Source organism: Cimex lectularius, unplaced genomic scaffold (assembly GCF_000648675.2).
Source record: "Cimex lectularius strain Harlan isolate CLEC.00 unplaced genomic scaffold, Clec_2.1 scaffold31, whole genome shotgun sequence".
Taxonomy (NCBI): domain Eukaryota; kingdom Metazoa; phylum Arthropoda; class Insecta; order Hemiptera; family Cimicidae; genus Cimex; species Cimex lectularius.
In genome coordinates, this window is record NW_019392645.1 from 76,957 (window position 1) to 102,826 (window position 25,870).

General features: G+C 34.8%; 1 protein-coding gene across 1 annotated transcript in view; it reads right to left on the reverse strand.

Moving 5' to 3' along the window:
- The window catches only part of LOC106670439 (laminin subunit beta-1), a 34,564-nt gene extending 15,612 nt beyond the window's left edge, over nucleotides 1–18,952 (reverse strand). The window contains exons 1-12 of the mRNA XM_024230409.1: nucleotides 18,732–18,952; nucleotides 6,494–6,554; nucleotides 5,468–5,497; nucleotides 5,282–5,385; nucleotides 5,061–5,185; nucleotides 4,629–4,797; nucleotides 2,676–2,807; nucleotides 2,400–2,555; nucleotides 2,098–2,332; nucleotides 1,832–2,020; nucleotides 1,591–1,761; nucleotides 325–544 (exon numbers count right to left, since the gene is read on the reverse strand). Of these exons, the coding sequence (XP_024086177.1) occupies nucleotides 325–544; nucleotides 1,591–1,761; nucleotides 1,832–2,020; nucleotides 2,098–2,332; nucleotides 2,400–2,555; nucleotides 2,676–2,807; nucleotides 4,629–4,797; nucleotides 5,061–5,185; nucleotides 5,282–5,385; nucleotides 5,468–5,497; nucleotides 6,494–6,533 (1,571 nt within the window). The 5' untranslated portion in view covers nucleotides 6,534–6,554; nucleotides 18,732–18,952. The remainder of the gene's footprint in view (nucleotides 1–324; nucleotides 545–1,590; nucleotides 1,762–1,831; nucleotides 2,021–2,097; nucleotides 2,333–2,399; nucleotides 2,556–2,675; nucleotides 2,808–4,628; nucleotides 4,798–5,060; nucleotides 5,186–5,281; nucleotides 5,386–5,467; nucleotides 5,498–6,493; nucleotides 6,555–18,731) is intronic.
- Nucleotides 18,953–25,870: the final 6,918 nt, after the last annotated feature.

Genomic DNA, 25,870 nt, shown 5'->3' on the forward strand with positions numbered 1-25,870 from the left:
AGATATAGTAAATTTCATCTTCCTCCTGATCATATTTTTATTGATTTGCATATGTAATTGCTAAAAGAAATGAGCTACTTAAAATTCAAACTATACTTGTTTACCTTAAATATTTTTAAAGCAGTTTTTAACAATTAATAATTTAAGTTTTAACAAAAATTCAAACTTAAAATTCAAACTACATTTGTTTAGCTTAAATATTTTTAAAGCAGTTTTTAACAATTAATAATTTAAGTTTTAACAAAAATTCAAACTACATTTGTTTAGCTTAAATATTTTTAAAGCAGTTTTTAACAATGATTTAAGTTTTAACAAACCACTTACATGCACTTCCCAGTAACAACATCACAATTAGAACTATAAGATCCACCCACGTCACAGTTGCATGGTAAACAACCATATGTATCATTTGATAAGCCCCAATGTTCTAAGAAACATTGGTTGCAGTCTTTACCGATAACGAATGGTTCACACAAACAGATACCGGTGTACGGATCGCATGAGCGATTGCCGTTAATGGTTCCACGTAAATCACATGTGCAAGCTAAAAACAAAAAACATTACAAATGTAAATAATACATTATTGTTTGTTTTAGTTAATTAGTTTGCTTTTCAAAGTGAAATTCCCAAACTCATTAAAGATGTGACAAATATTTAGTCATAAATATGGAAGTTTGTGAACGTAAAAAATATTACATGATGGTACATGATATAAACATGATGGTGGATGTTGGTCTGCAAGTCAGGGAACAAATGTTGAACCAAGTGACATTTATAGTTTTGTTTTTAACAAAAAATAAAACTACAGTGCTCTCACCCTAATTCTAACTTTGGTGCTCTCTTCCAACAATGTGAAATAGAAAAAAAATCAAGAAATGAGAATTTTAAAGGAAACAAGTGAAACATTATTTGGTGGTATCAGAAGAAGAAAAAGAACGTTAAAGAGAAAGAGAAAGGGAGAGGGAGAGGGATATAGAGTAGAGAGGGAGAGAGAGGGAAAGGGAGTGGAGAGAGAGAGAAGGGGAGGGGGAGGGGGGAGAGAGTGGAGANGAGAGGGAGAGGGAGTGGAGATGGTGATGGAGAGAGAAAGGAGAGAGAGGGAGAAAGAGGGGAGGGAGGGATGGTGGAGAGGGAGAGGGAGGGTCATACCAACGACAAAGACCAGCTTAGACTTTACGAATTTTTGCGAATTTCTTGTGTTCAATCCTCACCTTCCTTTACTACTAAAAATGAAATGTTAGCTCAGACTACATTTTTCTTGTGTTAAGTTTAATACACCTACTGATTAAAAATGAGAGAAAAAGAAGAAGAAATATTGAAGAAAATGTTAAATAAATTTGTTGAAAACAGATTTTTTAAAGAAAAACTCATAGCATGTATGCATTCTAATAGGCATAACATTTGGTGTATGTAATAATAAAGTGTGTCAAATCTTTTTTTGTAATCCGAATTTTTCAATAAACTGAATACTTCCTTGCAACAAATATAGTTCAGATTAATGAGAGTGCACTGTATTGTAAACTTATCCACTGATTTAGTACATAAAAGTTTATAACAAGATAAAACTGTTACAAAATTATAGATACATACGTTCACAGCCCTTTGGGTTTGAAGATTGAAGATTCCAGAATCCAGGTTTGCAAACATCACACGAATCGCCTTCAACATTTTCCTTACAATGACAAACTCTTGATCCATAGACATCTTTCGGAGAATTACACAGGCCTCCGTCTACAGCACCTTCGCTATTGCAATTGCAAGCTGAAATGTAAAATTATACATCGACTATGTTATAATATTAGAAATGATGGTTACATTGAATTTAACTTACGCAAGCATGTGTCGGGGTGACTAATGGGCAATTGTGGATCGTGGTAATACATGGGCTTGCACCGTTCACAATTATTACCCATAGTATTATGTTCACAATCGATGCAGACGCTACCACTAGTGTGTCCACTTTGTTGATACACCTCACTGCTAAAATTGCACCGAAGAGCATGTTCATTGCATTTACATTCTAAAATCAAATTTAAAAGAATTCATTACAGTACTTAAAAAAATTAATGCAATAAAATAAGTGTTGACAATACATACTTTGGCATGCGTTAATGACATGACCGATTGCTGGTTTCCAAGGAAGATCATTATGAGTATCTTTACAGTATTTACAGTTAATGCCTGTTGTATTATGAACACAATCACACCGTCCGTGTATCATTCCAGGTGTATCTTTCACGTTTTCGTTAAGAGGAAGACAATTTTCAGCATGTCCGTAGCACCAACAAAATCCTCTTACTACCATTTCATAAATAGCGTAGTAGTATTTTTCCTATGAATAAACTTTGTATTAATTCTATATAGAAATAACGGCAAATTCAAGTAAATGAAGATTTTACCTGAATTTCTTGTCTTTTATCCAACAAGTCATCACCCAAAGTATGGAGTTTTGTAAAATTCACTCTCAAGTTTGTAATTCTCATAAGATTTTGTAAGTTCGTTGAATAGGGGTCATAGTGATTCTCTAAATCTGGAGGGATTATTTTCAAAATAACCTGAAAAGATATTTTCAATTCAATTGTATGAAATTTTGGAATAGTTTGAATAGTATAGTACCTCTGTATACTATTCAATTAGTTCTATTCTATATTAATTCTATATTAATAGTATACTACCTCTCCATTAGTAACTGGCGTAGATGATGAGTATGTTTCTTCGCAAGTAACTTCAGAAGGATCTTGGTATGACTTTGTTCTGTTTAATCCAGGGAAAGTAACTGCACAATTTTCAGCAAAGTATCTGTACGGCTAAAATAAAATTAACCACTTTGAAGAATAGACATACAGTTTCCATTTCATTATTCTACTGAACAACATATTTAAATTTATAATAATATGTGGGAATGCTGTCTTTACCAAAAATAATATTTAAGTATTAAAAAATACAAGTGTTTGATCGGGTATGGCACTCTGGCTTGCTGTTGAAGCTCAAGGGCTTTGTTCCTTTTACATACCTTGTAATATTAAAATCCTATCTGACAGACTGATACTGCCACATCACTCAGGGGGCTGCCTTTGCTTCTTATATTCCCATTAAAATGGGTGTCCCCCAGGGCAGCATCCCAGGACCCTTCCTATTCACAATATATACAGCCGACATTCCTCTTCCTAACAATGTTATATGCTCTCTGCTGATGACACTGCCATCTTGACACCCAAACCTGACCCTTCCATAGCTAGTCATAACACCCAACTCCATTTAAACCTTGCCTAATCTTGGTCTTGCAAATGGAGAATGAAAATTAACAAAACTAAATCCATCCAGCAGTTTACATGCTGAAAATCCACTTGCCCTACAGTCTTCAGTGGAAAACCTCAGATATTGTGCACTACCTGGACTATACATTGACAAAAGACTAACATGGAATCCCATAATTGAAAAGACAGGAAACTAACCAACACTAAATTATTTCTTGACCATAATGACCACCACCTTCTAACAAACTCATCATTTACAAGACCCTCCTGAGGACTTAAGGAGCCCACTCATGGAGACTCCCAGCATAAAAAATGGAATACCGGTCAGGATGGAATTCCCGGCGTCCAAGGGAGAGAGAAGTCGAGGTGAGTAGGGTAGAGACACCTGCCATCAGATAACAGAAGGTAGAGAGATAGTTTATTTTGTTTAGTTTTTCAGTTTGTGCAACCCCTTTGAATCAGTTCTCAAATGAAATGGAATTGGACAAACTGTTTTTCAATCCCGAATTTTTATTAGAGATCATTGAAAAAGTTAAAAAAAAAAATCAATTCAAGGGCATGATTTTATTCGAGAGATTCATAATCCAACTGAGTTAAACCAAGTTGCATGACAGCCCGATGTAAACTGAGGCATCAAAGCGAAATCTGGCATTACCGTGAATGGACGAAGGGAGATTAACTCTTGGCACTTGAGAAAAAGAAGCATCTCATATGCTAAAAGACTCCGTAGGCCACTTTAGAGAAATGAAGTTTGGGGTTCAACAAAAATAAATCAAATTCCTATAAAATCCAATCCATCCAATCAAAAGTACTAACCCCTTATACATTTCGAACCTTACAATCCACAATGACCTCCAAATTCCATTTGTAATTGACATTATTAAATACTGATACAGAAACTTCACTAAAATTTACACCTTCAGCCCAATCCACATGTCCAACAGCTTTCTAGTCCCAACATGTCATTTGAAGCGAGAGATCTCTTGAGAGATTGATTGACTCAATTTGAGGGAGTGTCAATTCAGGGTGACTTCTCCCATCAAGTGTAACATACCAAATTGTCACTGTCTGTTCTCTCTCATTTGCTTGTAGCGATAAAAATCGCACATTAAAAATAATAATAAATTTTAAAAATAAAAATATAATATTAGCATTTCCGTATTTCTTCATGTTACTTTATGAATGAGTAAATCTAATTGAAAATAGAAATTTATGATTTGTAAGTCCAGCCAATATGTAATTATTAATTGTTATTAATTATTATAAATAATTTATAAATTATTACTATTATTGTTACTACAATTAATAATTACCAATCGTGATTAGTTGTCTATAATTACTAAAAAACAGTTTCATTTTTATTTTTCATACCTTCCATGTCAAACCATTATCAGAAGATCTTTCTACTATCAACGCAGCAGGTCTGAATGTTCTAAACCACATAATTAAATGTGTAAAATAAAATTCCGATTCCAAATCCAATCTGATGGTAACGTTTTCTTTTCCATTTTCAGATTGCCACCAATTTTGTGCTCTTGTTCTAATAAAAAACAAACAAAAACAACAGTATTTTGATTATTGTTTTTTAAATGAATACTGCTAAACAATTCTCTATTGAGTGTAGATTTATGAAATATTTTTACACGGAGCCAACATCAGAATAAAATGCTCCAAAAAGACAGAAAGAAGAATTACAACAGTATAATTACTAATAAACAGGGAAATAAATATTATAAAAAATATTCAATGCTTGCTAATAATAATAGTCGAAAAACACATCATTTTTAAGGGAAGAAAACTAACTTTGGATCTCTTCTATAAATGACATTCTGGATTCTGTGGCTCGTTGTAGATAATTCTCCAGGTCTTGAGTCGCATTTAAAACATTTTTTCTTATCTTCAAGATGTGACACAATACAATATTTTTGCTGGAAAAATGTACAATTATCACAATTAATTTTCAAAAAAAAAATTAATTAATTTATAACTATCACACACCGAATGGTGTTTACTGCGATACATACCACCGAATGCAGTCCACAGGTTGATGATGCACTCAATCTGTCACCCCGACCAATCAGTAAATTTCCATTAATCAGATGATTTATTCCTTTCGGAAAATCAGATTCTAAAAAACAAATGGTAAAAGAGCCCATTTTGTACATGTGTATTTGTTTAATTATGAAAAAAATATTTAAAAAAACATTTACCTGCTTCCTTTATGACCAACAACATACACACTAAAAAAATTAAACACAAAATATTATAATACAATAAATAAATAATTACATGGTTTGATTAATTTGAATTCTAGAAAGCATTCATAAAAAAAGTGTATTTACATATTACAACTTTTTTTACAACTTTTAGAGTCTTTGTAGTTGTCCAATTCTTCTGTTAAGTTTTTTACGTTTTGCATGGGGATTCAATGTCAAGATGTCTAGGTAAGTCCTAAATATCTGACTTGACCGGAAGTCGGTAGCTCATTGTTGTTAATGTACAATGGAGTGCAAGACTTTTTTTTCAGTGTGTGTTTTTTTTTAAATTCAGTTTTGTCCTCTACGTTTGACAGATGGTATTGGGATGTATAGGAAAGTCAACAGTATAAATGGTATAAAGGATGGGACCAAGAATGCTCCCTTGTGGGACACCAGGTTGTATCGGTCTGAAAATTGAGTTGCTGCACCTCACTCTTATACAGCCAGTAAATAGAATTCCAGGATAAGACATCAAGATGTGCATGAAGCATTTAAGTTGCCTGGGTGTCAGATCCAAACACTCTTTGTTCTCTAAAGTAAAGGAAATGATGCCAATGACTCTGAAACCTTGATCGTGGAATGATGGATATTAAATGTTGTAAAAAGAGTCCTGAATTTTGGACATCATAGGAACAATGTAGAAGGACCGTAGGATGTGTTTTGGGGGTTTGTGAACTTTAAGAATGAGAATACAAAATACTTCCATAAGCGAGGAAAGTGAGAACGTAGGATGGCATCATAATATTGTGGTTTAAAATGCAATTCAAAGTATAATAGAGATAATTTGGTCATGTCCAGGGGATTTGTGTATGTAATACTCAACTTCAGAATTTAATAAAAAATATTTCTTTAGTTAATAAATGCATGCAAGCAGAAGTATAACAACAGGACTTTGTACTAGTTCAACAATTTTCACTGATAGTATGGGAAAATATTCATTTGTTCAAGCCAAGTTGTGTAAAGTAGGTGTATAATTACATGTAGCAAGTATGGAGAGCCTTATTCCAGGGTAATCCATGATGGGAAGGAAATTCAAACACTGAAAAAAATGTAAAAAAATGTTAAGCAATGTTATAAATATTATCACTGACCAAAATATTATATCAAAATATATAGTTATCAAAATATTATCACTGAGTAAAATATACAATTATAATATACAATACAATGATAAGGTAAACAGACATGCATACATCAGTAAATAAAAAAGTTTTAAAACACAAATGTGGCAGGTTCTTTGTCGACCTGCTCGTTGTGTTCTTGTTGGAGAGATACCATGAACTGGAGTCTCGGCTGTACAGTGGTTGTCTGGGTACCCGGCCATATAGGCAGCTAAGGCCACCCTCTGGACTTAACCACCACGAACCTCAACCTGCCACAATAAATGTCAGCCTCGCATGGCCTATTCTTAATCAGGATAACCGACGCTGCAAATTTCTTTGAACGATGTTTTTTTATGAATTTTTAGCATCAGATCGGCAGAGAAACTCGCGCAGGTAGCCTAGGAGATCTTACTCTTAGAAGAAGGGTCATCCTCACCCGATTGAGAAAAGGCCATGCAAGGTTGACACACGAACACTTTTGGGTCAAAGCCCAAAGGTTGCTCCATATGTCCCACCTAGTTGAAGGATTCAATTCCTTAGTTCCATATAGAGAGTGTAGGAATGCCACTTGATATGAGAATCATGCTTGAGCTGGGTCCCCTTTTCTGAATTTTGGAGGAAACAGGGTTGTTTCATTATATATAGTACCGCCGATAGTTTAGGTCCCTAGCATGTTTTGAGAGTGAATGTATTTATTGGTACGAATAGGTGTAAAGGGTGATGGAAGAATGTCGAATACTGGCGAATAGTATGTAAATAAGAAAGAATATATTTAAGATTGAGTGAGAGAGTGAATAAATGGTTTTGGTATTAGATGGTCTCATATAGGTGGTCTTCTCGTCGATGAATTAGATGAAATAAAGATGTAGATGTTATTTTTTCAGGGTATGGTATACTGCGCCCTTTAAGAGCTATTGTATCCCCCGTTCTCTACCTAAAGCACATCGGTGAGTCCTATTTCATCAAGAAATTTGATTAATAGGCCCGGTTTCAGTGGTTGAAGCTCTTCTATGGTCACGTTATACACCCCAAAACATTTCCTCCTGCGGGCTAATGTAGCTCCGCAGTTTGTTAGTAAATGTGTTGGTGTCTCTTCTGCCTCTTTGCAGAATCTGTATGTACCATCTTGGATTGTTCCAATTTTCTTTAAGTGTCCATTTATTCTGCAGTGTCCTGTTAGGAATCCTGTGATTCGCAGTCTGTTCCTGCTTCCTTTGACACATTCTGTGATTTCTTTCCTACCAAAATTGGTTACAAGATTCTTGGATTGTCTATGTCCAATGAGTGAATTCCATTGTTCCTTCACTTTTTTTTTGTCCTTCTGTCTGAGATATTCATTAATAGTGTGGATTCTTATGCCAAAGAAGGGTTCAGGTCCTATCAGCGGTGTGGCAGCCCCTTTCCTTACAAGGGTGTAGATGAAATAAATGGCTTAGGCATCATTTTTAACCGTAACGTAATTTTTGTGATCACATTTCCCAAGAATAGAAGGAAGGCATTGAAGAATATCTGTTTTGTCAACCGCTTTAGTACAGACTTCAGTGACCGCTTTGTTATTAAAACGTTATATTTATCATTGGACCACGGTCATTTTGGGTATGCTTGTGTCTGGGATCCATTTTTTAAGACTAAGATTAATCTGGTTGACTCTGTCCAAATTAATTTAGATTTGGCGCACCAAGGTGTCCCACCTAGTTGAACCTCAAACTGCCACAACCCAAAGTGGGTGATTCTTGAGGCATGCCAGTAATTTATTGTAAATTTTCAAAAAGGCAATAAAATAAATAAATAAATATTTTTTTTTAAAAACAGCATCACTTGCCTATATTGAAAGGCTTCTATCATTGTCAGACAGCGGGTTGCCTGTCTTACCTTCGCATGTTATGTTTTCAATCCACATATCTTCTTTCCAGAGATTCTCTTAAGTCTTTTGAGAGGGGTTCAAACTTTTTTTTGTGGAGCACCATCTGGTTATGCAAAGCAATATGCATTGACTCCCTGAGAAACTAAATTCTTGCATACTGTGATCTGTTCTCAGATGCTTTATATACTTTAAATAAAAGATCTCCAATGATTAATGTTCTTATGTGTTTTCTACATATGAACATTCTAGTATTTTGGTTTTTAGTATATACCTTGTTACTTTCATGTTATTTAGTTTAGCTTATACTTTTTATGTGTTTTGTAAGCTTATGACTATTCTTTTTTCAGCCTTGCCTGTACAGCCTATATTATAAATAAATAAAGTAATTGCGTTAGGCTTTGATATGGCCTAGCTGTTGATAGCCCCTGGAGCCCAACCTCGCTGGATGGATACGTCCAAGGTCTGACCAACACCCGAAGTGAGTGATTCTTGAGTAATTTATTGCCAAATTGCCAAAAAGATATTATTAGTAAATTGCCAAAAAATTGTTGTGGCTCACAAGGAACTAAAACCAATTCTCATAACCAGATTTTGTTCCAGGGATATCATAACGATCTCTATTGATTTCAGGAGAAGGGGTAGTCGACATAACCTCTACATAGCGAGTGCCTACCTACCCCACGATGAGGACTGTCCAACCGAGATAGTCAGGGAACTCACAACATATTGTGAGGATAATAATATAGGACTTATACTGGGCTGTGATGTAAATGCACATAACATAGCATGGGGCAGCTCAGATAATAATACAAGAGGTGATACATTCCTGGAACTTACAGTGAGTAAAAATCTATCAATCCTGAATGTAGGCAATACTCCCACATTTATAACAAAAAATAGAAGGGAGGTCTTGGATATCTCACTAGCCACCATGCCTTGTGCCAATTGGGTAAAGGGGTGGAAGGTGACACCAGGTAAGATCTCCTCAGATCATTGTTTAATAGATTTTTGGATCTCAGGTGAAGTTGGAAAAATAAGGTTTAGGAATCAAAAACAGACAAATTGGGATTCCTACATCAATAATATTAATAATAATATTACAGGTACACCTGCTCCTACCAATATAACAGAGCTGGAGCAGGCTGCTAACAAAATCATACAGGTCATTAACTCTGCATATACGGAGGCATGCCCTGAAAAAATACTACGCCAGAATCGACATCATTGGTGGAACAGAGCTCTGGCTAGTGCGAGGAAAAGGGTCAGAGTCTTACACAAGAAAGCCCTGCAGGAGAACTCTGAACTGTCTTGGAGAGAATATCTCTCCATGAAAAAAGAATACAAAAAAGAGTTGAGGAAAACCAAACGAAAGGCCTGGAGGGAATATTGTCTGAAGACAGAGAATATTAAGGAAAGTGCTCGAATTTTTAAACTTTTGGAAAAGGATTATATTAATCCACTAGGTCTATTGCAGGACGAAAACGGGGTGTACTCCACAACAAGCGAGGAGACACTGAACCTAATGGCAAGGGCCCACTTCCCAAGTTCAGGCTCCTCCGACACCCAAACCATGAATAATACACCTATGCCGAATTGGAGGAAGGCATATGAAGTGATCTCTTGGGACGCATACAAATGGGTGGTATGGTCCTTCAAGAAGTTCAAGGCTGCAGGGATGGATGGAATATTTCCTGCCCTCTTACAACAGGATACACCTGGTTTATCCAGTGCTGTATGGGATCTCTTAAGGAGTAGTCTGGCGTTGGGGTACATACCAAAACGCTGGAAGGAAACAAGGGTAATTTTCTTACCCAAACCAGGTAAGGTCTCTTATCAATTACCTAAATCATACAGACCTATAAGTATATCTTCTATTTTCATTAAAATAATAGAGAAAATTTTAGATAAATATATTAGACATGACTGTGGTATCAATACCTTGATACATCCTAATCAGCATGCCTATTTACCAGGAAGATCAGTGGAAACTGCTCTGCATACACTTGTAGGAAGGATTGAGAAATCATTATACAATAATGAGTACACCTTAGGATGCTTCTTTGATATCCAAGGAGCGTTTGATAATGCAGATACCTCATGCATTATAGCAGCACTAAATAAATATAACGTTCACCAACACCTCATAGGATGGGTGAAAACATACCTAGAGGGTCGGATGGTAAATATGTGCTTAGGTAACAGTACTCTGAGAATCAGGGTCACTGGAGGCTGTCCACAAGGAGGCTGTTTATCTCCTCTATTGTGGTTAATCACAGTAAACAGCTTATTAGAGCTTCTGAATAACTCAGGCTTCTATAGCCAATTATATTCAGACGATGGTACCATAATGATCACGGGTAAGGACCCTCTGACTCTATCACTACTGATGAAGGAGGCGATGGGGTTGCTAACCGGATGGTGTAGCGACAAAGGTCTTTCGATAAATCCTGCTAAACTGGAACTGATAATGTTCAGCAGGAGAAGATCAATAGGTAATTTTAAAAACCCAAAATGTCAGGGCATTGAATTAAAATTAAAGGATACAATCAAGTTCCTAGGGATAACGCTAGATAGGAAACTTGATTGGAAAGGCCACATTAAAAATATACATAGGAAAGGCACTATATCCATGGTGCAGTGTAGGAGAATCGTTGGTAGAACATGGGGTATTAAACCATGGGTGGCCAAATGGATATACACCGCGATCATACTACCAAGATTTCTATTTGCAGCCCTAGTTTGGTGGAATGGGCTAGAAAACAAAGGGGCTATTAACAAGCTAAGGTCATTCCAAAGACTAGGTTGTATGATGATGACGGGAGCTTTTCCCACTACACCAACCCTAGCTTTGGAAGTGATAACAAACACTACACCTCTACACATTGAGGTTAAAGCACTAACCAGCTGCTATAGATTAATTAGTGAAGGCAGCTGGAACCATAAGGGAAATAATATAGGACACTCGAAAATTTTACATTTATTGAGTAAGGTCAACAACCAACTACTGGGTGTAAGCGATAAAAAGGTGAAAACACCTTTAGGGAAAAAGTACTTTCAGGTAGTTACTCCCTGTGACTATAACTATAGGTCTGATGATGACCATCGTAGTCTAGATTGCTTCACCGATGGCTCACTCATTAAGGATAAGGGAAGTGGTGCTGGAAGACACATACCTAAATTAGGGATCAGCATCTCCTATCCTCTTGGTAATAACACCTCGGTCTTTCAGGCAGAGGTCTGGGCCATTAATGTTTGCTGTAGAACACTGATGGATAACAAGATTAAGGGAAAAGATATTAAAATTTTTTCCGACAGTCAGGCCAGTCTAAAATCATTACAAAAAGAACTATCACCATCTAGACTGGTAGAGGAAACCGTTGAACTCATTAATAGGACTATCACCAGGTATGAGAATAGGGTAACCCTCATATGGATACCTGCTCATAAGGGGCACTATGGCAATGAGGAAGCGGACAGCCTGGCCAAGGAAGGATCAAATACTGAGTTCGTCGGACCACAACCGGTATTACCCCACTCTTTAAGCACAGCAAAAGAGAGTATAGGTAGCTGGAGCATGAAACAATTCCTTAAGGAATGGAATATGTCCCCAGGATGCAGGCAATCGAAGGAGTTTCTGAAGGAAATCAAACCTAAAGAATCGAAATGGCTATTCTCTGACTCTAGGAGGGGAATAAGGAGGCTGATAGGTATCCTAACGGGCCATTGCCCCTTGAGAAGACACCTCTTCATAATGGGTACTCTACCAGACCCCTTCTGCCGCTTCTGCGAAACAAAAGAAGAAACGGCCCGACACTACCTCGCAGAATGCGATAGGTATGCTAGGGAAAGATTTAATACTTTCGAAGGAGAGGACATAACCAAAACACTCCCCAGGATAAAATGGTCCACAATCCTGGGGTTTGTGAATAGGTCCAATAGGTTTATGCAGGACTCGTGAGCCGACCAGGTCCCGGACCTTTTAGGGATGGGATACGGGCCTACTCAGGCTTTTAACCCCTCGGGTCCTGGTCGCCCGCCCTGTGTAATATATATAAATTGCCAAAAAGGTGATGAACAAAACAAAAAAAGCATAATACAAATCACTAAATGCTTCTCATTCATTTTAATATTTAAATTTGTTTTTCACGCAGAAAAACTTCGAATATTACAACAAGCAATATTAATGTTTCAATAGTGCAACAAAAGATTGTAAACGAAGTATTAAATAAGCAGAATCAAATAATAGTAATTGTTTTCCAGCGTAGCACGCACTCCAGAAATAGAAGAAAAGAGGCTGGCTCCTTTGGCCCTGTCCATTGTGTAGTTCCTTTTTGAATGTAAAAAAAAAACTCATATGAGGCGCATCTTGGTGTGCTTCTTATTTGACTTCAGTTCCTTCTAATTATAGAAAAGCTGAGGTTGAGAATTGTTAAACAGAGCGCCTGATTTACATTGCATTTCAGAATTTCGCGTACGAGACAATTTTTTCCGATGGCGTCGAGAGAAAAAAATCAACTATGGAACGATTTTTTCGCACATTTATTTATGAGAACGCATGAAATCAATTTAGAAAACCTTAACTAAGACCCTTCGTGAAAAAGCGAAGTACAATTAGTCACTTCAATACAATATTAATATATAAAATTCGATCCTTCTCCTGAAAGTACCCTGTTACCCAGAAATGAGTGTGGTTTTTTTTTTTTTTGTACTACCATTTCTGGGTTTTCTTGCTTGACTTGCAGTCAGAGTGGATAAGGGAACATGTGTTTCCATTTTACCACGCTTCCATTTACTGCGATTTCATATGGTCATTCTAGAAATTCTCGAAATATCTTTCAAGTCGTGTTCGCAGTAACTCAAAAGAGATCTGACCATTTTTACAGTTACTTTAAAAAAATCACAGGCGATTTTAATTGTAATTAGAAAATTAACATTAATTGTGTTAAGGACCAATATATCTTTTTCTAGAACGACAAATAGACGGGATCGACAGGATTGCACATCGTGTTCGACGAGGACCCCAAAAATCAAAAGTAATATGCAATAATATATTAATTTATGAGGTTTTAAGCCGTTTGTGGACAAAACATGTGGTGTTTACATGTGGCACACGTGTGTCCAAGACCATTGTACATTCCTTGCCAGACTTAGTTCGATTGGCTGGTAAAACATAACATCAGAAAATTCCCTGGACTGTACAATCAAAACAACCTATATTCCTTACTTAATATATTTTGGAAAATAAAAATTTAAAAAATTATTCATCACCTTTTTCAAAGAGAAAAACTGGGTTCATATAGAATTCAAATTCTACGGAATACGTCAATTCCTCAAGTACAAAATGATGTACGTTATTACTCATTGCATATTTGATTTTTCACAGATTGGCCTTTTTTCTGATCTGCTGTGCTCTATAAATTTTTGTAGAATCTATAATCCAGTCGAAAAATAAAATCGTCTTGGATCTTAGGCCTTATATGTTTCTAATCTCCCACTTCCAGTCTCAGTTGTGTACTCAAAACGTATTAAAAGGACAGTGAATGGCACAAAATAACACACAGGCCAACAAATAAAAAACTAGGTTTTCTCAGCCATTACACAGGATAGGCAGAACAATCGGATCAGAGATGAAGCTAGTCCATTTAAACCTGCCACTGTATTTTAAAAAACGTCTGAGGCAGACGATGTTCGAGGATAATCAAGCTACAGGCCCGTCACAAAGCAGACCACAACACGAAATTCCACATGTTCATTTACAAGGATTAGACACAACGCAACTAAATCCATGCACATGCCGAAGCAAGTGTTCCGCAAGGCACAATCATTGGTTCCATTTTCTTCTCATTATACACTGCACGCATTCCTATCAATCTCAATTCAGTACTCACATATGCAGGCGATTCCCACATTCTTTCAGAAACCCAGAACCTGCATGGCAATCAGAAACCTCCAGGACCTCCTGTTTGGAAGAACGGTTCAAAGAAATGGAGAAACAGACACCAAGAAACCAAATCCAAATAATATTCAAACCCCTCCGCTGGCGTTCCTAGGGAGGAACATCCTTCTCCTACATCCACTACGCCGAAGCAAGTGCTCTGCAAGTCTCTTAGACCCATTTTCTATGCATTGTACACAGCGGATATTCCTATCAATCCCGATACATTACTCACATCAAATCCAGAATCCTGTTTGGAAAAATGGCTCAAGAAATGGATGGTCAGACTCGATGAAACCAAATAGCCTTCACGCTCTCCACCAATGTATAACTCAGTTCATCTCCCAACTGTTGGGTTCACCTCAAAAGAATCCGTCACTCCACTTCGAACTTTTGCCCAAACCCCCCTACTTCGTATCCGACTTCACTATCTACACAGATCTTCAAATCCATTTACACTCGAAACTACAAAAAATCGATACAGAGTCCACAAGACACAGCACTCTCATCCCAACACCCAAATCCGACACCTTTCATCCCGTATCCTTCCCGACAGTCCTCAAAGACGATTAAAGGAGGAAGAGATGTCTTCAGGTGGTGATACAACCAGGATGATCGTGGACGAGGCCCACCACCTCGCAGACCACACACCGCAACGTTTCAAAATTGAACAAGAAACCATATTCAGGAATTGAGCTTATTATTGAATTTCTAAAAGTATGGAAGATGATTATTAGCAAAAGGGTGGATTAAACTGAAATTTTTTATTTAAGTTTTAGACATGTATTGCTTGAGTTGTAAATATTTCGAATGTAATTGTGTACATTATGATAATTCAATTAGAAATTCGTCATTTTATCCTCTTTTATGCTGTTAGTTCGGCATAGTGGATTTTTTTACAACGTTCCTTTCTTAGATATACGTGCAAAAAAAATATTACCACATAGTTTTAATTTGATCTTATGCTACAAATACTATGTTGTCGTAGCAATATTATGTTCGTGTATTGTACGCAAATAATTTAGATTTAATAGGTTTTCATCTCCTTCCTAATGCCTGCATCAGGGATGACAATAAGCGCAATAAAAGGCGTAACCTGTTGCCCACCCCATTCAGGGTAAAACCACCATTGTTAAACACTTTTTCACCAACAACAAAGCAATGTTAGGAAGGGGAGGATTTAATGTTCAATTATAAAACGAAAATTTTCTATAAGAAAAATTATAATTATTAAAAATTATTATTATACATTGAGGAAACATTGGTCGTCTTCGATCATCCTTATCTGCCGAGAGGGGTTAGAGATATAATTGCTTTTTTTTTTTTTTTGATTCCACTACGGGATGAATTTGACATAATTTATTGGGAAGAATTGACGGAAAAATCCTGACAAATCCACGAATAATTTTCCTCTTGATACTGGCCTAATTAGATTTTCAATACTCAGCCATCGATCACACTATACATTCACGCTAATAAATACATTCAAGAAAACAAGTCATTGTAAATGAGCATCTATGCAGAGAAGATACCTATTTCTTCCGGAAAAAGGAAAAAAGGACCCATAGACTCGCCTCTGTGCTCGTCGATCCTTGTCTGCTTTTCCGGTCTAGTTAGATTATCAGTATTTTATTTTGTTATAAAAAATATACATTTATTATTAAAATATATATTTAACGGTTTTAATTAAAACACCTTATGACAATATCTATACTTCATCAGTCGATATTGTCTGACCCCCCCCCCCCCGGTAAATCCACAAACAATTTTCCTTTTGATATTGGCCTAATTAAACTTTCACTATTCCTACATTGGTTAGACTATTCACTCATGCTGATAAATACATTCACGTACACAAGTCGTTTTAACTAAACCATCTATGTACAGCACAAGATACCCGTTTCTTCTAAAAAGAGGCAGAAAGGATCCATAGACACGCTGCTGTGTTCGATCCTTGTCAATTTTTTCCGGCCTAGTTAGAATATCAATATTTTATTATTGTTTATTACACCACCTTATGAAAATTTACGTATTTTATTTGTAGAAATTTTATGAAAAACCCTGACAAATCCACGAATAATTTTCCTCTTGATATTGGCCTAGTTAAACCATCAATATTCAACCATCGATCACGTTATACACTCGCGGTGATAAATACATTCACGCAAAAAAATAATTTTAATGTATACACTTTATTAATCGGAAATTGAATGAAAAAAACCCTGACAACTCCACGAATAATTTTCGTCTTCATATTTGCCTAATTAGACTTCTACTTCTAACATTTAGTCATCGGTCACACTCACGCTTATAAATACATTCACGCACAGAAGTGGTTTTAACTAAACCATCTATGTACAGCAGAAGATATGTAATTCTTCCAAAACGAGGAAGAAAAGTCTTACAGCCTTTCTGTTGTGCTCGATTCTTGTCAGCTTTTTCTTCCTCTAGTTGGAATGAAAACTTACGACTTTATTAGGAAAAATTTGACTGAACAACCCTGACAAATCCACGAATAATTTTCCTCTTCATATTTGTCCAATTAGACTTCTACTTCTAATATTTAGCCAGCAGTCGCACTATTGACTCACGCTAATAAATGCATTCTCGCACACAAGTGTTATCTAATTCTTCCAAAACTAAGAAGAGGAGACCTGTAGCCTTTCTGCTGTGCTCGATCCTTGTCAGCCTTTTCCTCCTCTGGTTGGAATGTCAGAATTTTTTTTAAATCATAACAGTATGAAAATAAATCTACAGCAATACAATACAATACAAATCGACGAATAACTTTCCTCTTGATATTAGCCTAACCGAGACCTTCAACATACAGCCTTCGATCACACTCACGCTAATGAATACATTTACACACGTTATTTTAACTAAACCATCTATGTACAACAGAAGATGCACATTTAATAGTAATGTAGTAAGGGAAATAGTACCCCCCATAGACTCCCTGCTATGCTCAAATACATTATAATTGTAAATAATTTTTACTTTTATTGTTTTACTTTACTTTGCTATTTTTCTATCAGCATAAATTGCAATGTTACACTAAAAAAGCTGCATGCGTTGATATGTTAAGATCCATAAAAGAATTCTAACGTTATAGAAACAATCGCCGAATAATTTATGCTTTGAGAATTCCAAATTTGACAAGAGTTTTATATTCTCCAGGCACAAAAATCCTCGTCCTGACGAAAAGTATTCCTCGAAAGCCCGATGAAGGATTTTTTTCCGATTTTAGTTTGTTTGTAAATATAAAATTATTATAAAATAATAAACAATGATGAGGCTAGAGTCGAAAATGTTTGTGGTGAATAGTAAATTTTTTAAAAAGAAAAAAAAATCGAATTTTTTGAGAGAATTCTCATACAAATGTGAGCCCAACTCTGGCTTGACTATGATATTTTTAAGATTTTTTTTTTATTATTAAAATGAAAACCCGGCGTTTGGTCAATGCAATTTTTTTTAAATAGGGATCACTTTCCACCGAGGGATAAAGTGCAGACGGCGAACAAAAACTAAGAGAAAAAAATGAAAAGTGAAAAGGAAGTCGACACATCGACCGAAACACTCGTCCCAGGTGGAAAAATCGCTTATCCGAGTAATTTTTCAATTGGCATTTTTCAAGTCAGGGGTCGCCTTTGAATGAAAAATCCCCGACGCTTTTCCACGGTTTCATTTTCTATCCGAGGCACGACATAATTTTGAAACACCAACACAATTCCATTATCAGAGAGCAATGAGTACTGATTAGTCCAAGTTCCGGTTTTATCTCGGAATTACATTCGCCGTTAGGGCAAATATTTATCTCTCCGAGGATGTTTTATAGCGACGGCTCGAATCAGAAATATAGAAAAGTATCAATTATTCGAAAAAGTTAGGTAAAGCGCCTAGGAAGACTTCGGGTCGGGTGGGTACCTAAATATAAGTAAACCCGCAACGGGGTGACCCTAGGGCCAAATGTTCCAAGGGGGAGAAGGCCCTTCTTAGAAAAACACGTGAAAATACTTTTGGAAAGCACAGGAAGCCACAAGTGGCTCTAACCTATAGGGGCTTAGAGAAACGGTGCTTTACGAAGATTAAGTCGGGAAATAAAAATAAAAAAAGTGACCACAATTCCACACGGTGTTCAGTTTTCTGTACCAGGCCGGAGGAAAAAACCAAGAAGTGTCCCATTATCTCCTATCGCTATCCGTTAGAGAAAAAAATATATATATCGGCCGATATGATCTTTACAAACGTCCAGCCTCTTCTTCAACAAAATCGTCCTAAAAATAAATCCTCTACTAGATTTAAACGGATAAATACCTTGGGAAGTCGAAGATTCCCAGTGCTGTACCAAATCGGAAGATTTCAATTGGAAGACGGTAAACGATGTCTGTACCAGGTCGGTGAAGTGTTGGTTGGTGCGTCGGAGCAAGCCCGAGTCTAGGTCCCGACTGAGGTCTGTGCACCAAACGCCGAGAGGCTGGGACCGAGTGAGCCGAACGACGACCGAGAACAAGAAAGACACTTTGGGTGGGGCTCAGCCTTTCTGCCTGGGGTCGCCCTTTCTTAGATAATATTTTATCTACACTCTCACCCCAAACATAGAAGGAAGAGTGAAAAAAAACACAATTCTCTAGGTCACTGTCCTACTACATCTAAGATAATTATTATATGAATGTGCTATTACATTATTCATAAATGTGAAAATTTCAAATGGGCTTTCTTCTCAAGACAACTCAAGAAAAAGCACCATTTTATTAAAAATTGTACCGAACAAGAAAAACAATTTTTTTATTCTTACCATAATTGAATTACATAAAATAGAGATTAAATTGGTGGAAAACGTCTACAATTTCTTAAAAAGCTTCTAAAAAAAGCAAAAACGTGATTTTTTGAGTATAGTGGCTGAGAAAACCTAAAAATTCAGATTTTTGTGTTCTTTTTGTACGTTTGAAGATGGATCAATGAAAAAACGAAAAAGTAGTTAATGAATATGAAATGAAAGGCGATTAAGGCCCAGAGGCCCAAAGGGAATGTTTTTTTACATGTCTTCAGCGTCTAAAATGTTTATCACACCTAAATATTCGGACTTTTCTGTGTTATTTTGTATGTTTGAAGGTGGATCAACGAAAACACGAAAAATTGTTAATAAGTAGGAAATGAAAGGCGAGTGAGGCCGAGAGGACCAAAAGGAATGTTTTTTGACATGTCTTCAGCGTCCAAAATTTTTATCAATCTCTGGGTGAAGAAGTAAAAAATCAAGATTTTTCGTGTGTAGTGGCTGTGAACATCTAAATAGTCGGACTTTTGGATGTCTTATTTTGTGTCTTTCATGTCCCTTTTGTACGTTTGAAGGTCCATCAACGAAAACTTAATAAAGCGGTGATCAACGATAAGAAAGGCCTAGAAGACCAAATAGTAACAAAACAGATACATTATTTTTTTGACGGTTTATCGTTGATTGAGTGCAAATGATAAAAAAGGTAAATTATTTTTTTTAAAATCATCATTTTTCGGCACGACTGAGCGTCTAAAATTCCTTTCAAGCTCTGGGTACAAAGTAAAAAACGTAATTTTTCGAGTGAGCGACTGAGAATACCTAAAGATTCGGACTTTTTTATGTGTTATTTTGAATCGTTTATTCTTTTTTATACGTTTGATCAACGGAACGAAGTTAGAGACGAGAATTAAGGCCTAGAGAACCAAAGAGAATGTTTTTTGACATGTCTTCAGCGTCTAAAATTTTTATCAACCTCTGAGTGAAAAAGTTTAAAAGTATAGTAGCTGAGAACACCTAAATATTCGGACTTTTATATGTTATTTTTTACATTTGATAGTGAATCAACGAAAACACGAAAAAATTGTTAATAACTAGGAAATGAAAGGCGAGTAAGGCCCAGAGGACCAATTTTTTTGACATGTCTTCAGCGTCTAAAATGTTTATCAATCTCTGGGTGAAATAGTAAACAAAAAACCAAGATTTTTCGAGTATAGTGGCCAAGAACACCTAAATATTCGGACTTATGTGGTATTTTGTATCGTTTATTATTTTTTATACATTTGTAACAGGATCAACGAAAACCTTAATACATGGAAGATCAAAGACAAATAAGGCTTAGAAGAACAAACAGTAACAAATTAGACCCATTATTTCCCTGAACGTTTTTCGTTGATTGAGTGCAAATGATAAAAAAGGTAAATTATTTTTTTAAAAATCATCATTTTTCGGCACGACTGAGCGTCTAAAATTCCTTTCAAGCTCTGGGTACAAAGTAAAAAACGTGATTTTTCGAGTGAGCGACTGAGAATACCTAAAGATTCGGACTTTTTTATGTGTTATTTTGAATCGTTTATTCTTTTTTATACGTTTGATCAACGGAACGAAGTTAAAGATCAACGAGAATTAAGGCCTAGAGAACTAAAGAGAATGTTTTTTGACATATCTTCAGCGTCCAAAATTTTTATCACTACCTGGGTGAAAAAGTTAAAAAAATCAAGATTTTTCGTGTGTAATGACTGAGAACACCTAGATATTAGAACTTTTGGATGTCTTATTTTGTGTCTTTCATGTCCTTTTTGTACTTTGAAGGTCCATCAATGAAAAACTTAATAAATGGGAGATCAAAGGCCTAGAAGACCAAAGAGTAACAAAACAGATGCATTATTTTCTTGAAGGTTTATCGTTGATTGAGTGCAAATGATAAAAAAATGATAAATAATTTTTATAAAAACCATCATTTTTCGGGGCGACTTGAGCGTCTAAAATTTCCATCAAGCTCTGGGTAAGTGTAAAAATCAAGATTTTTTCGAGTATAGTGGCTTAGAACACCTAAATATCGGACTTGGACTGTATGTGTTATTTTGTATGTTTGAAGGTGGATCAACGAAAAGGTTGTTAATAAGTATGAAATGAAAGGCGAGTAAGGCCCATAGGACCAAAGAGAATATTTTTTGACGTCTTCAGCGTTTAAAATTTATCAAGGACTGGGTAAAAAGTGATAAAATCAAGATTTTTCGAGAGAACATCTGACGATTCGTTCTCTTGTATGTGTTATTTTGTATCGGTCAGGTACCTTTTATATGTTTTAAGGTCCCGAATCACCGAAAACTACATATAAGAAGTGACAGATCAAAACAACATCAAAGGCCTAGAGGACCACAGGTTTTTTGACATGACACCAACGTCTAAAACAAGTATATTTTGTTTAGTGGCTGAGAAAGCCTAACGATTTTTAGTCTTTTGTACTTCAATGTGTATATATATGCCTGGATGATAGTTTGAATGACATGTTCGTTTTTTTGTGTTAAGGTGTAGAACCTTAAAATTATATGTTTGTTATACTGAAGATGGGCTTTATAGCCCAAAAGTCAATTTCTAAATAAATTACACTACCACAGAATACCTGGGTTCTTTCAGTCTTAATAATAATTTGCTGTAAATAAAAAAAAAAATTTTTTTACAAGGGTATTTCCATTATGAGGTTATATGAATCCTTGGGGTGTCAGTGTCAAAAAAACAATTTGTGTGTATGTTGGGTTCAAATGCAGGGACACTGGATTCAAACCCGGGACGTTTACCTTACAGGGATGAGCGCTGTTTCAATTGTTGTGTCCACCGACAACCCTAAAAAAACACCCTATTATATACAACAAATTCAAAACCTGGTTTGTAGAAGCATGTTCTCGCTTTCTTACCTCACCCTTCAGCTCTTTTGCTGCAATTTACACAAAAGATTTTTTTGCCCTCGACGTTGAACGTAGGGGAGTAGGAAAATGGCCAGTAAGAGGACAAAGGACTCTATGGACAGGATGATAAGGATATTCTCTAAACAACAGAGATGTTATCACTTCCTGTCGGAAGTCGTTTAGCTTTTTATCCACTTGCGAATATCTATTGACCAAGAAGAAGCTATCCATGAGAAGTGCCTGGAAGAGGTGAAAGTTAAACTTTCTAACCATTTTTACCTTCTTCTTCATTTTACACCTCTTCCTAGTAAGACTCCATTTTCAAAATAATAGTAATAATAATATGAGAAGTTTAGGTACCGACCAACAGCTGAAGTTATCGCCAGCCCTCTGCATTTTTTTAAACTTATTTTTCTGGTCTTGTCACCTTTATTTTCTAACCTGAGCCATTTGAGCTTGATCTGTAATTGACTCTCTGCTTTTATATGAAAGTCATATCTTAAAATGTTATCCCCTCGTTTCTACTCAACTACAGAATAGATATAAAACATACAATACAATTATTACTCGGAGTAGAGTCGAACCTGCTCCATTTTCGCTAATAACTTCCTTTTACCTTCCAGGCATCACACACTCACCCCGAAGTACTAGATATCCTCGATAGATAACCCCTTCCTTTTCTGTTAATTAATTACATTCATTCCAGTAAATTAACATAAACACAACAATATTTAAAAATCCTACAGCCCTTAGATCCTGGAACAGCAGTCTGGCCAGCCACTGAGCCTCAATACTATGCACATATCCGACGACATATTAAAGTATTGTCTATAAATGTCAATTTTCAAAAATTAACAAAACCTAATTTATAAACCATGAAGAAGTTAAATAAATTTTTATATTTACCATTACAATAACCAAATTATTTAAAAATTAAATTACTTACAAATTAAATGAAGAGAACAACAAATAGTTACATTTTTGTATACAAAACCCAACAAATAGTTACATTTTTGTATACAAAACCCTGAAAATCTCAAAATATTTTAGAATTTAAGACGCATCTGCCAATTCCGTAATCTTATTTAATGTAAAAATGATCAAATCTTACCTTTAAAAAGCTAAGAAGTTTATTTTTAAAGAAATTTCACAGCCAATTTTCTCAGGCGGGGAGTGGAATGGCGCACATCTTTGAAAGCTGGTTTTATCCTGAATCTAAAAACTGCTTCAAAATATGGATGAAAGTAGAAAAAAAATAGCCAATAGAAAACAATGCGGACAAATACCCACCGCCCTTAACGTGTTAAGCAAAGTTCAAAGTTGTTCATCACCACACCGATCTTGTGACAGTAGGTACTTCATAATCAAATTATTCACTGCAGGGGAAAACTTTCACATGTTTAACATTCTTATATTTTAGAAAAAGTTGTACAATTTAACAAAACAATAATGTGGTCAATGGAGTAATTATATACAAAATATTAAAACCAATACTCCAATTTCTTAATTTCTATTTAATCCTTCTTAAGTAACCTAGTAGTAATTATAAAACTCATTACAATATTGCCCAAAATAGGTACACTGTGCTTTTACACTATAATATATTCATATTTGTTAATTTATGATAGCATAACTTTTGTATACAAATCATTCGATAGGCTATCAAACATTAATACAAAGTTCACAACATTTTGAATCCTATAAATATTTTACATGATATATACTCATTTGATATTAAACGGTTTTTTTAAACAAATGATCGAATACTCCTAATATTTACACATTTAAAGTTAATAAAACTCGAGTTGCAATATCTCTTATATCCATATTTTAAAAGGAAGTTCAAAATTTTATACTTTGCAAAACATTAAATATTATTACCATTATTATTATTATTACTATTACCAAATAATGTATTATGGTATTTGTAGATTTAAAAAGTATTTACAAAAATTACATGAAAAGTTGTTGAACGAATATATCAAATTACAAAATGTTAATGACAAGAAATTAATACAGTGCAGACAGTAAAATAATTAAACGAAATCATTAATGTATGATGAACAAGTATAAAATAAAATAATCGACACTTATTAATATGACTTTCTCACACAATACATTATAGACTGTACATTGTTTTAAAAATGATTTGCACACAAATGAAGCACTGTTAATTTTATAATACACAAATAGTAATTGTTAATATATTTAAAAATTCTGAACTTATGAAAAAAAATAGATATATAACTGAATAGATACTAAATTAGTTGTAAATTGTTTGATGATTTCAATAAGTGAACCTTTAAATACAGTAGACTCACTCTTGTTATCCGTGCTTTCACTCATCCATGGTTGCCATGTACGACATAACTCGTGCATACAAGTCGCTAAAATTTACAAAGTGAGTCATCCGTGAAATACTCAAAAATAGTGCGAAAATTCGTTCTTGTGATTCATCAGCACCTCAGACTTCAAAATCGGTTATGAAAGTTTGTGATATAATTGTGATTCGATGTCGTGTATAGGTGCATACTGTCAATATACATATTGTTTTCCTGTTTGGAAAAATTTTTATTTATTTTACCATACATTGTATTTTTCTTATTGGAAAAAAACCCCTGAAATGTATACATAACTTTACAGATAACATTGACAATAGGCACACATGATATAGAGCATGTGATTGGTACGTGAATAGACGAAAAAACCTGAAATTTGAAGTGTTTCCTATTAAACGCGGTGAAGCTTGGTACTTATGCGCTGTGGATAACGAGAGTCTACTGTATTCTAAATAGTGAAAACTTTAAAAAAACAAAAACTGAACTAATTACATGACTTGGTCTTTTATTTCTTAAAATTCAAATAAAAATAGTAAAAAAAAATTAAATATATAATTAAAAAATCCCAATATGTCAACTTTTGTAAATTTTATAATACATTTTCTCAAAGAAAATTCTTTTGCTCAAGATTAATGAAATTGTAAATAATTTTTTTTCTCTAATTACAACAAAAAAATTATAACTAAAACATGAAAGATCGAATAAACATTGTGAAAATAAAGTTATTCTTAATATTTATGCTATTAAGATTACTATTGGTACTACTACTATTGGTATAGTTGGATATATATCTTTACACATCTAATTAAAATATTGTTTAAAACATGAAATGCAAACCTCTACTAATTTGCTTAAAAAAGATATAAAACAAAATTAACATTTAGAAATTTGAAATGTTTCAATATTTAATCGAGGCATTAAGTACAATAATTATGCGGCATTGTATGCGATGTGAATATATTTTAAATATTTCAGCGGAAGACTTATTCTACTTAACAATAATATTAAAATTGAAAGTTTACAATTTACAGAAATAATGAGCAAAAACTATTTTCCATCAAAAGAAAGCGAATGGAAAAAAAAACTGAAACTTTCAAAATAAAGCGCAAAGCCTACACAAAATAAATTATGTTAGCATAACGGCTATGAACCGCATTTTAAAAATTATACTGTCTTACAACTAATAATGTACCAATGGAATTAAAATACCACTATTGGAATATAAAAAATAAAATAAAACACCTAATCAAAATGCACTTATTTCCCCAGACATACATATATTCAAAATAAAAATCAAAGAAATATTAATATGTCTTTGTTATGTCTTTATAAAATTAATACCTCTGTAATATATTTTTATATGTATTACAAAAAAATCTGTAATTTTAAATAAAATGATCTTGAATAGCTGTAACTTAGGAATACTGGAATGTT